The 14,336-nt window shown below is 36.7% G+C and overlaps 1 protein-coding gene across 1 annotated transcript in view; it reads right to left on the bottom strand.

Moving 5' to 3' along the window:
- Positions 1–2,827: 2,827 nt before the first annotated feature.
- LOC129238438 (TWiK family of potassium channels protein 7) overlaps positions 2,828–14,336 on the bottom strand; it is a 100,581-nt gene continuing 89,072 nt past the window's right edge. Inside the window, exon 5 of the mRNA XM_054873463.1 lies at positions 2,828–4,388. Coding sequence (XP_054729438.1) covers positions 3,631–4,388 — 758 coding nt within the window. The 3' untranslated portion in view covers positions 2,828–3,630. The remainder of the gene's footprint in view (positions 4,389–14,336) is intronic.

Here is a 14,336-nt window from a genome sequence, read left to right as displayed (position 1 = left end):
AAAGTATGTACAGACGCAAAGATGATGTAGTCACAGTACAGCGGCAAGGAAGCAGATGGATAAATATAATCTAGATATAAGTGTACCAGGGTATATGTATGTATGTCAACTCGAGCCTTTCATTATCGTGCACATGACTAACAGCCAGTTTGTGCGGCAACTCAAGTGGTCAGTTGGTAAGTGTGCGCCACAAAGTATGCTGCAATGGCAAATATATGCAGTTGAGTATAAGAGTTAGCAGATTTGCCAGTTCGAGAGTCAGTACCGCAGAAATATGCTTTCACAGCCCACTCTCGACTCTCGGCTGTCGCTAGCTCACCTCATTACTGGCATACAAATGGCACTAAAGCCGAACGGTCAACTAAGGCAACTGTGCTAACTGTCATTGACCAATCAGTTGACCGACTTCAACAACTTTTAACTAGTTTCGGTTTCGGTTTCAGTTATTCAATTTAATTTAATTTATGCAAGCATTTTTTATATGTCTGCCTCCAACAAATGGCCACGTGACACATATGTAAGTATATTTACATAAGTAGATATACACACACAGAGGCTTACGTAAATGCGCTTACATACATATGACATTGCTTTGTTAATACTAAACACATGGCTTTTTAATTAAATTAAATGTGGCAAGTTTAGTAACTACTAAATGTGTGAAGCGTTGCCAACTATCTCAGATATTGCTGCTTATTATTTGTGGTACATCATTCGGAAAATATACGAGTACATGAATTATGCAACATATTTCCATGTACGATTTCTCACTGCTCTAATGTGTGCTGAACAGACTCTAATTGCAATTGTAGTTTAATTAATTAAAAATATGCCTTTATCAAATTTTCAGTTTACATGATTTTCGTTAATTAGAAAATTGTTATTCAATTTTGGGGTGGGAATTGGCAGTTTAGAAAATTAATTGAAACAAAATTTTGGTTAAAAATGCGTATTTGGAAAATATGGTATATGCGTGTTTAATGAAATAAAAATATCTGCCGTTCAAGACGCACGCCACAAATAGGAGGAGGAGCTGGGCCAAACACCCAAAAAGGGTGTACGCGCCAATTATGTATGTGTGTATGGTTATGTAAAAATTAATGTATTACAAAAACTAATAGTTTCAGCTGTTCACATATATAGCGTTTTTCAATAGGTGCGCTTCAACTTTTTCCGATAGGGAGGGCGAACGACGCAATATTTTTTATTTTTCGCTTGTCATTTGTAAACTTCATTAGTATACATTTCATCATGGAACGCTACACACTTGAGCAAGGATTGCAAATCGTGCAAATTTTTTATGTTGCTGCTACTTTAAGACTACTTTTTTCCAAAAAATCATCTTCAGTGATGAAGCTCACTTTTGGCTCAATGGCTTTGTCAACAAGCAAAATATGCATTACTGGGCAGAAAGCAATCCACACGTGATTCATGAGGCACCGTTGCATCCCGAAAAAATCACTGTTTGGTGCGGTTTACATGCCGGCGGCGTAATTGGCCCATATTTTTTCGTTGACGAGAACGATCGCCACGTTACTGTGAATGGAAATCGATACCGCGACATGATAAACGATTATTTTTGGCCGCAATTGAATGGTATGGACTTAGACGACATGTGGTTTCAACAGGACGGGGCCACAAGCCACACAGCACACGCTACAATTGATTTGTTGAAGAGTAAGTTCGATGAGCGCATTATTTCCAGAAATGGACCGGTCGAATGGCCGCCGCGCTCGTGTGATTTGACGCCTCTAAACTATTTTCTTTGGGGCTATGTGAAGTCATTGGTCTACAGTAACAAGCCGGCGACGATTCAGAGCCAATATTGAACGTGAAATTGCTGGAATTTCGGCCGATTTATGCAAAAGAGTGGTCGAAAATTGGGTTCAACGATTGGACTTCGTAAAGCGTGCACGCGGTGGTCATGCAAAAGAAATCGAACTTCATACTTAAATGTATATATTCAAACTCGATAATAAAAAAAAAATAGTTGAAAAAGTCAAACCGTTTGTGTTTTATTCAAAAAAAAAAGTTGAAGCGCTCTTACTGAAAAACGCTTTACATACACATGCATAATCTACAATCCTCAGTGTGTGCATCGTAAATTAAAAATTTCAGTTCAAGTTGATCGTTGGTCGTTAGGCGCCATTAAACACAAACAAAAGCTGTGCCGCGGTCATTTTCTTTACACTCCTTGAAACAAAAATCACATCTTCAGTTTTCACTGTCAAACACGATTCAGCTGACAAAAATCTTAAAAATTATGCATTTCTTCCTCATAACTCTTTAATTAACTAAAAAAGTCATGTGAAGAAATTTGAAGAATTATTAAACATTATTATTCAATTTAAATTATTAAGCACTCCACTCAGTCACGTTTAGCTAAAATCTTAAAGCGTAGTTAATTTTTTTAGACTTTTCCCTTAAACCTGCAATTAAACATTTGACTTACATTTATTAGTCACCAACTTGTCGGTGTAGTTGTACGCAACTGAGCTTTGTCTACCCAAGCGTGCGGCGTTCTTTTCATTTTTCTTACTCCCTTACACTCAAACCTGTACTATCCGACCCCTCTCACATCTGCTTGACTTACACTAAATTGAGTCTGGAAACTTTGACGTAGAATGTCCGCTTATCTAGCTTAGTATAAAAAATGGCCTCACTCTCTATTGCGGCACATTCCACTCACACGCGTATCACATCGCCTGGTGTTGATTTTGGAAGTTCACCGATACTTCCAGTTAGCGAGTCACGCTCATTGTCGCTATCTAAGCCAGCGCTCAGCGCACGCGTGCCCGTCACTGATGTTGAAGTAGCTGTTGTTGCCGTTGTCGCTGTGATGCCACCAATTGCACCAGCACCTCCGATACCGTCGTCGAGCATAGCGGCGGCACCCATTGCAGCATATGCTGCTGCCGCGTCGTCGCTAGCTTTGTCGCTTAGCAGCAGACTAAGTGGTCACCGCAACGATTCGCGTCACATAAAAATATCTGCGCCACCGCCAACCATGCCGCCCGCCTTGCGTGGCGTCGTCGGTACGCCGTGTGGACAATGTGTCGCTGTGCTGGCGTTTGATGTGGTCACGCCTGCTGCCGCCGCCACCGCCGCTGCATTCATTGCCTTCGATTCATCCTCAAAGGTGACCATTTTTTCACGTGGCTTCATTAAAATCTGCATTTGCTGTGGCGGAGGTGGTGGCTGTCCAGTACAAATGAGCGTCTGTGGCGGTCCCAGCTGCAGTGCATGCGGTAGTCCCACAGCCATGCCCATGCCACCGCCGGTATGTTGTATAGTGGGTGAATAACGGCGCGGAGGAGGCAACGCCAAGTCGCCAACGCCTGACAAATTAAATTCGCTTATGCTTCGCGGCACAAAGTACTCCATGTGGTGTTCGGGTATGCCGGTGGAGCGGCGTATGGGTGTGTTGCGTTGAAAAGCTGATACTGCTGAGCGACGCGGTAGCGAACTGTATTGTGTGAGTGTATGCGCTGGTCCGAAAAACATGGTCTGATGATGACCCAGTGTGTTGCCGCTAAAGCCGCCAAGTGGTGCCGGTACACTTGAATTGACATTGCTGCCGCCGCCGCCGCTTCCCCCACCCATGGCAAGCAGCTCAGCAGCCGGCCGTTGTCAGGATGATTTTGGCGTAACCGCCACCGAGACGAGCGCAACATCCTCGCCCTGCGGCATCACATGATCCTGCACGCTGAATTTGCGCAGCCACATCACAATCTCTGTCTGTATGAGGCTGAAACACATCGCCACCACTGCCATGCCGACGAGTATGTAAGCGGAGGCAAGATATAGCGTGAGATTACCAGTGGGCGCCAACTCGCCGAAACCAATTGTGCCCAGCGACGTGAAACAGAAGTAGAGCGCCTCCAGTACGCTCCAGTTTTGCAACTTGTGGAAGAGCAACGCGCCCGAGGCGACGTAACATACCAGCACCATTACGCAAATGGAAATGGGTACGCTGGGACCATGCGCCGAAGAGTGGCTACCCATAGCCACTGAGCTACTGTGATGATAGGCAGACTTTGGCAGTCCATAGTGATGAGCAGCCGCAGGATGCAACTTCCCACTGCTGCCGCCGCTGTGATGATAATGCTTGTTTGTGCTCTTGCCGCTATCATTTGGTGGTAACTTACCATTGCCGCTATTAGAACCGCCATTCCCGCTGCCGCTACTACCACTATTGCCGCCGCCGCTGCCACTCCCGTTACTGACAGCGCTTTTGGATCGCGCTTTGCGAAAAAGGCAACGCATGCCGGCCGAAAGGCCCTCACCCATGGCGGATAGATAGAGCAGAACGATGGGTATGCCGAAGAGCGCGTAGATGAGGGCGGCAATGCGGCCCCATTGGGTGCGCGGCGAGATGCCGCCGTAACCTGTGGAGAGAGGCAAGAGGAAATAATGCCTTGATTAGTAACTTTGGAAAGTTTGAAATTTATGTAAATTTTGTGGTTTTTGCATAGCTTTCCTTTTGAATAGCCAACTGCCGTAGGCTCTTACCCCCACTTCATTACCTACAAGATTACGCTCGCAAATAATACAACGACTAGCATGCCATATGCCTGAAAGTATCTAATTGTGCGCTGAAAAGTAGGCAACAACGAATACAAATGTCAATGGTTGCTTTGGCACGTCCCGCTGAAGCACTACAAAATTCCCTATAAGCGCCAAGGCACAGGCGTGTGCTGATAATTGAAATAATATTTAGCTGTAGCCAACAGGAAATGTTTCACATTTGTTTAAGATTTCTTATATACTATGAATGTTTGTACTCATCACTATACAGCAAAAATTGACGCTAAGCGAGAGCGACCTCCTGTATTCTATAACACATCTTGAATTAAAGCGCGCTGGGGCCAGTGCCTTGATCGCTGCTTGAATATCGACCAAAATGGTAAGGTTTGACAAAGGTAAGTCCATTAGTCTTATCGTTAAACCGTCAACAAGACACATAATTTTTATTGTTGCCCGACTATCTTTGGCCAGACGTGCTCGAGGTGTGAAGGCTGAAATTTATTTTCGCTAAATTTACATCGCCAATAAATTTATCAGTTTCTCTCTTGATTCCCAAGTTACGTTTGCTTTCAATATCGGGATTTCCCTTGTGTTCCGAAACCCATAGATTAGATTAAATTTATTGAAGCTGTGCATTTCAACCTCATGGCCCTTTGTGCGCTCTACTCATCACAGTACCTCATCCAAAAGTTGCGTTAGTTGGTTATCACAGGAAAAGAGGGGCACTAGAATCCGAAAGCTATTTGTATCTCGTATCGTAAAAATTTCCAAACAGCCATTTATTACGTGTATGTGTGCCCTGTTTGTGGCTACCACAGTCGGTTGTCTAATCGCTAACGTGCACATACATACATAGTATGTAAATATATGTAGGTATGTTTGTGGAATACCATTTCAACTTCCAACGAGCTGCAGGCCCATTTTCGTCAGCGAATCTGCCACTTAAGCAACTGTTACTAAATACCATACTTTGCCGTAATTTAGCCACCGGGGCAGTACACTATGAACACAGCCAACAAACAGGCACACATATACACTTATATACATACATATACACATACATTTATATGCATATATTTGCATACCAGTGACTCTAACTCACACACACACATGCATACAAATTTGGTCAGTTGGGTATATTTTGATGAGATTTAACATCGGTCAACTGTTGCAAAGTTACAGTAACGCCGTAGGAGCAAAGTTGAGCACTAAGTGTTAAGCGCAATTTATGTGAGCCTGTATGTGTGAGCTGGTATGAGTTTGCACATATGAGTTGCCGGCACTTAAGCGCATCTCTGGCTCACACCAGCACACTGTCATGTAAACGCGGCCCTAACACGTGCGCCTCGAGGCTGGGACCGCACGTTCCACTATATCCGGACCCTACATTAGCTTTTATGCTAATACTTAATTATACATATTAAGTGTATGTGTGTGTACGCATGCGGCTTTGAGGAAAATTTTAGTTTCTACGTACGCCACTGGTGGATGTGTGCGTACACACGTCTCAATTGCTGTGCAATTCCGTATGTGGTGTGTCACTTCGAGAAAACTTTTGAACCAAATTACCTCTAAATAATGAAAAAGCCGGTAGAATGGATTTCTAGGAAATTTTGGCACTTAATACGCAAATTTTAATTTAACAGTTTTACGTACAACTATATGCTTGGAGTTTGACTCATATGAGCTGAACTATGATATCGGGTGTAATCAAAAGCTTGCTTAGAAAGGAGATCGCTTCATTCTCAAGCCAGTATGAACGACGTTGGACTAAAGTTGGACCTCTTGCTTCATGAAATTACAGCAAGGCCAGTGGTGTCTAGTGCAGTAAACGAAACGATTTCGGCACCTTGAGAAATTAGTTTATTAAAATAAGACAAAGGGGATACCGAAATACGTTTATATCAAAATATCAAAGCGTCTAGGTAAATCAGAAAACTGACAAAAGACTTTATAAAAAAGTGAGCTTTAGCAGCAGTGAGAATGTTGGATCAATATTACATTTTTTTATAAAATTCAAGCCACAAACTTTGATCAAAAACCCCATCAATGTCTATTGTTTTTTTTTTTTTTGTTTTTTAGATTCCCTGTTTGTACCAAAAAGTTCCCAATTTTATAAATTTTTTTTCGAAATTTTTTCTCTTTTTTTTAGAAATTTATTTTTAATAATTCTCTTATCCTCAGCCCATACATAGCAAAAGTCTATCGAAATCTTCTTTGAAGACTTTAATTAGCAAATTGTTAATCAAATAATTTCAGAAACTAGTCGCTGGTACGAAGTTTTGAGTTTAAACCAATCCATTTAATCTCAAAACACGAGCAGAAAAATAAAAATAAGTACAATAAAAATACAAAATTAAAAACTTTCTCCCGTAAAATATTCTTGTGGACTACATAATTTTCTGAGTTAGGTTAGGTTAGGTAAACGGTTGCCCATTCAAGAGATGGGCCCGAGCAATACAGATTTCGTTCACAGTGATAAGAGAGGATAGAAAGCAAAGGATAGGCGGAAAGGGGTTGTCTTTGAGACTTGTGGAGAAGACCGAACGATAACTATTTACGTTTGTATTAACCGCTTCACACCTCTGATGAAATTCGTCAGGTGTGTAATATCTAAACCTATCATGAACGCAGATGTATCATAAAAGCCGTAAAATAATTTTGCATTCTAAGAAATTTTTAATTTATATAACTTTTCATAAATAAAATATAATAAAATAAATTCAAATATTTATCTCAACAATTTTCCAGTGTATTTTATTATTTTCTAACATAACTTCGGAAAAAAAAATATTTCCGTTTCAAAATTTTTTCGGTTCAGCATAACAATATTTGTTACAAATGATGTATCAATGCTCCAATAAAATGTTATTTGTCCCAAAAATGCATGGAAAAATATATTTGAAGTTCTTACTTGTACTTAATTTTGAGAAAAATTTCTTGGAAAATATTTCCAAAATATTCCAAAAATATTTTATTAAAGTATAAAGCTATTGGTGCTAAAAGATTTGAAGTATATAAAATTGCCAATTTATAAGTATGTGTGGTACAAGAGTTTTTAAAAATTTTAAAAATCTATTTCTATCTATATTATCTATTTTTCGCTATTTATTTATTTTTTGATATTACAATTGTATTCTTGTAATTCCAATACATTTTCCTTGCTTTATTTTCGTAATAAAATTCAAAAAAAAAAAATAAGAAAAAGTTAAGACATAATAGCACAAAATATGCCTTTGCATACCAAAAATATTTTAGTAGAAAGGAGTGAACGAAGACTTCTGTATCGACTGCAGTGGGTGCCAAAAAGGGTCGAAATTTTCCAAACTAATATTTCCTCCAAAAGAGTAATACTGGTAAATTTTGTAAAACAAAAAAATCGAGTTATTCCCTCGAAATCCAAAAAACCATTAATAAAACTACTTCAAACTGGCCATAAGTTTACGCTTCACATGCCCTTCTGGGTTGCATAGCATAGTCCAAATAAAAAATGTTGCTAAATGCTTAAGCAAATAAATATGGAACTAAAATGAATTGTGCCTTTAGTTAGCCGGAGTCATTGGAAGGAGTCATTTTCGGCATTAAAAGAATGGCAATAAACACAACCACACCTAAATAGAATATATGCCGCACACCCTCACTCTCTCCCTCACACACACACATATACATTAAAGTGAGCACATTTCACAAGCTGCCCGCAAAGTAACTACTTTTTATATGCTTTTTATCACCTCTGCTGCCATTTCAGTAACGAATATAAAATATTTAGAAAATTGTTATAGTTGTTGCACTTGTTTTTTATTTCTTTTCTATGTGTTTTTGTTGCAACATTATTTGTGTAGTGGTTATTGTAATTGGAATCGCTACGCTTGTTATGTGTTTTTATAGTCTTTCCAATCTAGTTGGCTAACAATTTTGTGCCACGAAAACGCAAAAAACACGAAACTGGAAGGGAATTCAAATTCGTTTAAATAAAAACCGAACCTTTTCATAACAAAAAGTTTTACGACATTCACCGCTCCACTCATTCATTCATTACAGCTGCTCGTACTTTGATTTCAACAGCCAGTACATCTAAATTCTGTACCTATACACACACATACAAACATACGTAAACATATACATGTGTATAGTTACGAGTATCACATATCAGCAGTTGGCGCTGTGGTTGGACCCCTTTGGTTGGATTTATTTTTTGGGCTTTGCTGTTGTTGCTAGTTTTTCAGTTTTAATGTGTAAACTTTTATAATTGAGTAAAAAATTTGTGCGTCCTCAAGTTATCCAAACATGCGGGCATTTACACACACGAACATATTTATGTTCCCCGTCATTTTTAAGTTACACCAACAACTAAGAGATAAGAGACTCAGAAATTATGTAGACTACCTTTACGCCTGTATGAAAGGATGCTTCAAGTAACAGCCCAGTGAATAATTTAACTGTAAAAAGTGGTTAAAAAATGTTTCCTCTTGAATACGTAGCTGGGGGTGTACTTAAAAAAAACATAGAAATTGTAAAAAAGTAATTGCAATAAATATTTTTTGGGGCCGAATAGTGTTACCCAATTTTTTAATAATTTTTGAAAACTCTTTGGAAACTTTTTGTAAAAAATATGACAGAGAATATTTTTTGAACAAATTTAAATTCCAAACAAAAAAACAGTTTTTGGGGCATGTATTGCTTAGGACAGAAAAACCCTAATTCAGTCTTTATTAATAATTTGTGATAAGCTCACATTTGTAAAAAAAATTACAAGCAATACATTTTAAAATTCGTAATTTACACAATGTTAATTTAAAATGTTTTTTTTTTTTTAATTTTTTGGGACAATGTCTAATAATTTTTTTAATACTTTGTAATAAATTCGTTTTTACACAAAAAATGTGACAAAAAAAACTTTTTGAACCAATTTAAATCTTTATTAATATTTTGCGATAAACCCTTTTCGGTAAAAAGATATACATACGTACATATATATATATATAAATAATTTACGTTATGTACGGAGTAATTTACATTAAAAACACTTTTTTGGGACAATAGCTAATAATTTTTTTAACGATTTGCTATAAACTCACTTTTGTAACAAAAATGTGTGAAATAATACTTTAACTGTTTTTGGTCATCTAAAAATTAAAGCTTTTGAAATAAATATTTAATACAAATATATGTGTATTTAAGACAAACAACATTTAGAATACAATTTTTAAGTAATTTTTAGGGACAGACGAGTTTTTAAGACAAAAACGTTAGACTTATAATTTGTTGTTGCAAAAGAGTTTGTGTGGCAAATGAGGTATATTTTCCTCAGAAACTTAGGCAACTAGGACTGGGCTATTGGTGGGCTGGACAATCCTGGTTTCGTACCTGAGTCCTCTATGTGGGAAATCCCAAAAAACTTGCGTCTTCATCTACACCGTCAATCCACCTGAGCGGCGGACTGCCATTTCTTCTATTTCTGTGGCACTATCCAAGTAGTATTTCATGCATAAATATAATATTAAGATGGGTTATAATACTGGGTTACATATTTTTGTCAGAATTTTAACAACAATATTTTTTTGGATTAACTAAAAATTTTTGAAAAAAAAAAATAAAACCAAAAATCTTTACATAACGAAAATTAAAGTATTATAGAAATTCGTGAGAGCTTAAAATAAAAATTAAAAGTTGGTCTAGACGCCGTAATGTCTATTTCCGAAAAATTACTTTGGCCTAGAAGGAGTTTATGAAAATGAATTTCATATTTTAGCATTTGTTATTGCTACACATTTCATCACTGGGTTATAGTTTGACAAGCACTCGTAGAGAAGTAAAACTTTTCCAACGAAGTTCATATCAATGCAAATATTTGACCAGAAATGTACGACGATTTGGGTGTAAATGACAGCGAGCATATGTAAAGTGGGGACAAAAGCATGGCGAAAAAGCAAGCGATAACAGTATAAGGAGCACTGATAATGGCGTATGAACAAAGCAAGTTTACATGTGTAGGTGTGTATGTACATATGTATATATGTGTACTTTCATGTGCGCTAAGGACCTGCCTAGCAGTTGGCCAGAAATCCACTTACCAAACATTGTATGGTTAAATGGAAAATTCACAATTTACGAGAATTTGTTTCTGACGCCTTTTTCACCCAAAACTTACGTGAGTATGCGTTGCATGCGTACAAACCACAAAAAAGTATTTTTGTGCCACTTGCAGTGTTAAAAATTTAGCAAACCTACACTTATACAAAGGTACGTAGTTAAATGCCAACACAATGGGGCTATAATAATTTTAGAAACTTTGGTATTAAACTTTTATGTGAAGGCTTCTTTATTCTTCGGTTTTTTGTTAATTTTTATAATACTAGAGATTTTTAGTATGCAATTAAGGGTTGCCAGGTTTAGTTATAGCTTACATTTGAAATGACAAAAACTAATTCAGACCCAGAAAATCTGAATCGGGCAAGAATGTTTCAGTGCAGTTGAATGCGGAATGGGGATACAAATTTTGCAAAAATTTATGAGCTGCAATACATATATATTATATAATACATATATACAAGAAGATTTGTGTAGGCAGTGGGCGAAGCAAAATCCACTAACCTTGAATAAATGTTCACATCCATTCTTGGGCCGGATTGATTTAAATCTAAGGGCTATTATACTCAACTGCTTTCATCAAGTATTCAGATGCTCTGACACGGAAATGGACTTGAAGACCTGTAACTTACTTGGGCAGATAATCCAACGATAAACTGTAGGGCGTTAGCAGAAGGCCACCTTCGCCTTTTTAAGATAAGTGGGTAAATGTTTTATCGTATGCATACTTTATGATTCATACTTCTAAAATAATTTCAGGTATCGCCACCACATATGAGCAGCCGCCTAAGTTGGCCTAGCGCTAAATTCCGAAATTAATATTATATTTATCCACCAGCACCTTCTGAAAGTAGCTGAATTTATTTTTAGTCTTAAAACCGCGAAAAAGTTTCTCACAGACTTTATAACAGACAGAATAACTCAAAAGTTAATTATATTATGTGTCATAATATTTGTGATAAATTAACTCAATTATCAGTCAGAAATAAATTTCCCTCATTACGCACAACCCAATTTGCAAATGTGTGCTAAAAATTTATCAAAGCAAAAAAAAATACGGAAAAATTGAATATTTCACAAGCAATCTGCGAAATTTTTGTCAAACGCTCAGTAATATTAAACTATACATGCCATAAGTGCCACGATGACGCTTAGGTGTCAAGAAAAGCGAGGACGCCATCACTTATACGTTCTGTTGCTCCGATTTGATAAATGTTGCACATATACTAGTGTGTTAGTCTGCGTGAGTGAGGTGTTGATTTAGTAATAAAAGAATCCTTTATTTTCTTGGTTTTCTTCTTTGTGTAAGACAAAGCCAAATTTTGTCTAGACCAATTGCAAAAGAAATGCCTGGTAGATGGGCACAGACATTGAGCTACAAAAAAGTATACACATTAAACTATAGACTATAAATACAATACATATGTGTGTGTAAGCAACTGCTGCCGCGTACATGTTTGTCAATTGGCCGTCGTGTGTGTTTTCCAAAACTTTTAGGCTTACTTGAGTGCTTCTCAAAGGGTTAAACCTATGCAAGTGTGAACGACACTCTTCTTTTCTGCAGACGTTTTGTTTTCGCTTTCGTTTACCACTTAATTTTTTTCAATTTTCGCCTTACTTGTGCACTTTAGGGTTTTGTAAATATTTACAGTTTGACCAGAAGATGAAACTTGATTTATGATGCGAATCACTGAGCGTAAAAAAAGGAGAGATAACTTCAGAAAACAATAGACAAAATTAATACACATTTGGTCGGAAAATTCCAACATATTAATACCCAAATGAGTCAATGACTTAAAGACTATTTTTTTTTGTTTCGGCATAAGCTATTTTGCAAAAATTAGATTTGATAATAATTATTCATGTATTTTACTTTTATCTTTGTAAAATGGTGCAAAATTATTTAACATAAACTAAATAAAATAATAATATATAATAATAAATTGGGACACATAATTTTAGAAAACCGTTTTCTTTGTACCCTAGCAGCCATAAATATGCACCTTTATTAAATTCGCTCCAATTGTTTATACATTTTATATTTTGCAGAGGTTTATATAATTGAAAAAAGATTTTCGGGGCACCAGTATTAAGGATTTCAAATTTTTCGATTACGAAAGTGATTAAAAGCATTAAAGGTGTTAAATTGTTATTTTCAACAAAAATGTAGAAAAAAGTAAAAATTGTGAACAAAAATTTGTTCCAGAAAGTTTGTCACAATTTTTGTCCCAAAAATGTTCTTGTGTAGATTTCTTTGAGCAGTAAACATTCGGCCGCCGTAGCCGGGTTGGTGCGTGACTATGGTAGGAATTCACAGAGATAACGTAGGTTCGAATCGCGGTGAAACACCAAAATTAAGAAAAACATTTTTCTAATAGCGGTCGCCCCTCGGCAGGCAATGGCAAACCTCCGAGTGTATTTCTGCCATGAAAAAGCTCCTCATAAAAATATCTGCCGTTCGGAGTCGGCTTGTAACTGTAGGTTCCTCCATTTGTGGAACAACATCAAGACGCACCTCACAAATATGAGGAGGAGCTCGGCCAAACACCCAAAAAATGTGTACGCGCCAATTATATATATGTATATATATATATATATATATACAAAAAAAATATTGATCCAAAATGTTTGTTCCATTTTTTTTGTCCTTACAATTTTCTTGTATAGCCTTCTTTGAACAGTAATTTTTGTATTTATTGTATATTTTCTATCATACGTTTTGCAAAAAAATGTGTGCCAAATTGTTGTCCCGAACTTTTTTTAAATAAATTTCATTGAGCTTTCTTTGAATAGCAACTTTTGCATTCATTGTATGTTTTCCATAAAATTTTTTGCAAAAAAAAATTTTTTTGGGACAAAAAATTGGGGCAACCTTTGTTTTGCAAAAAGTTTTATTGAACAATAATTTTCGTAATCATAATAGGTATGGTTTTCAAGCTACCAAAAAGCATTTGTCTTCGTTTGTCCCGAATTTTTTTGCGTGAAACCCGTTGTGTACGTATTTCCTAACACCAGCCTACTCATTACAGTGATACTTTTTCTTCAAAGATTCCCCGGTTAGCTAGGACCTTGTCACAATTATGACTATATTTAGAATCCGTGCTATTGAGAAATTGGAGTTCTGAAACAAAATGCACTCTTATACGCCCTAACAAAGCCTTTATTCAATTATTATAAATAGTAGAGTGTTTTGACGACCTGAGGAATGGTTTCATCCAAAAATTTTACACAGTTTGAAAGAATAAAGTTTTGGGACACCCAAATGCCGAACTGAATTGAACGGTGTGAACGGTTGTCTCTCATTTTTTCTGCGCGCAAATGTTTTTGAAATTTGTTCATAATTAACTTTTGTAAAACTATACGCGCATTTACTTGTATAAGCAACTACATAGACATGTGTGAACAGTGTCAACTATTACGGTACCTAAATGCGTTGACACAATATTTTTTCAGTAGCATTCATCATTTTAGAAAATACTATTTTATGGGAAATGATATAGTTATGTAAAACCAAAACAAAAATCCAATAGTAGTCATTATTTCACTTTTTTTTTTGCAGTAAGAAAAATTATATTTTCAGTTTTAACAAATTAAGCATTTCTAAATCCCTACCGATTTCCTTCTACACTCTGCTCGCCAATTTTCTCTAACTTTTTATTGATAGATTTTTTATTTATTTTTTTTCATTTTTTTTAGTTTTATATACATTTTTACACTCT

The sequence above is a fragment of the Anastrepha obliqua genome, chromosome 2 (assembly GCF_027943255.1).
Source record: "Anastrepha obliqua isolate idAnaObli1 chromosome 2, idAnaObli1_1.0, whole genome shotgun sequence".
Taxonomy (NCBI): Eukaryota; Metazoa; Arthropoda; class Insecta; order Diptera; family Tephritidae; genus Anastrepha; species Anastrepha obliqua.
The sequence above is the reverse complement of the archived record's forward strand: the minus strand, read 5'-3'. Positions and strand labels throughout refer to the sequence as shown.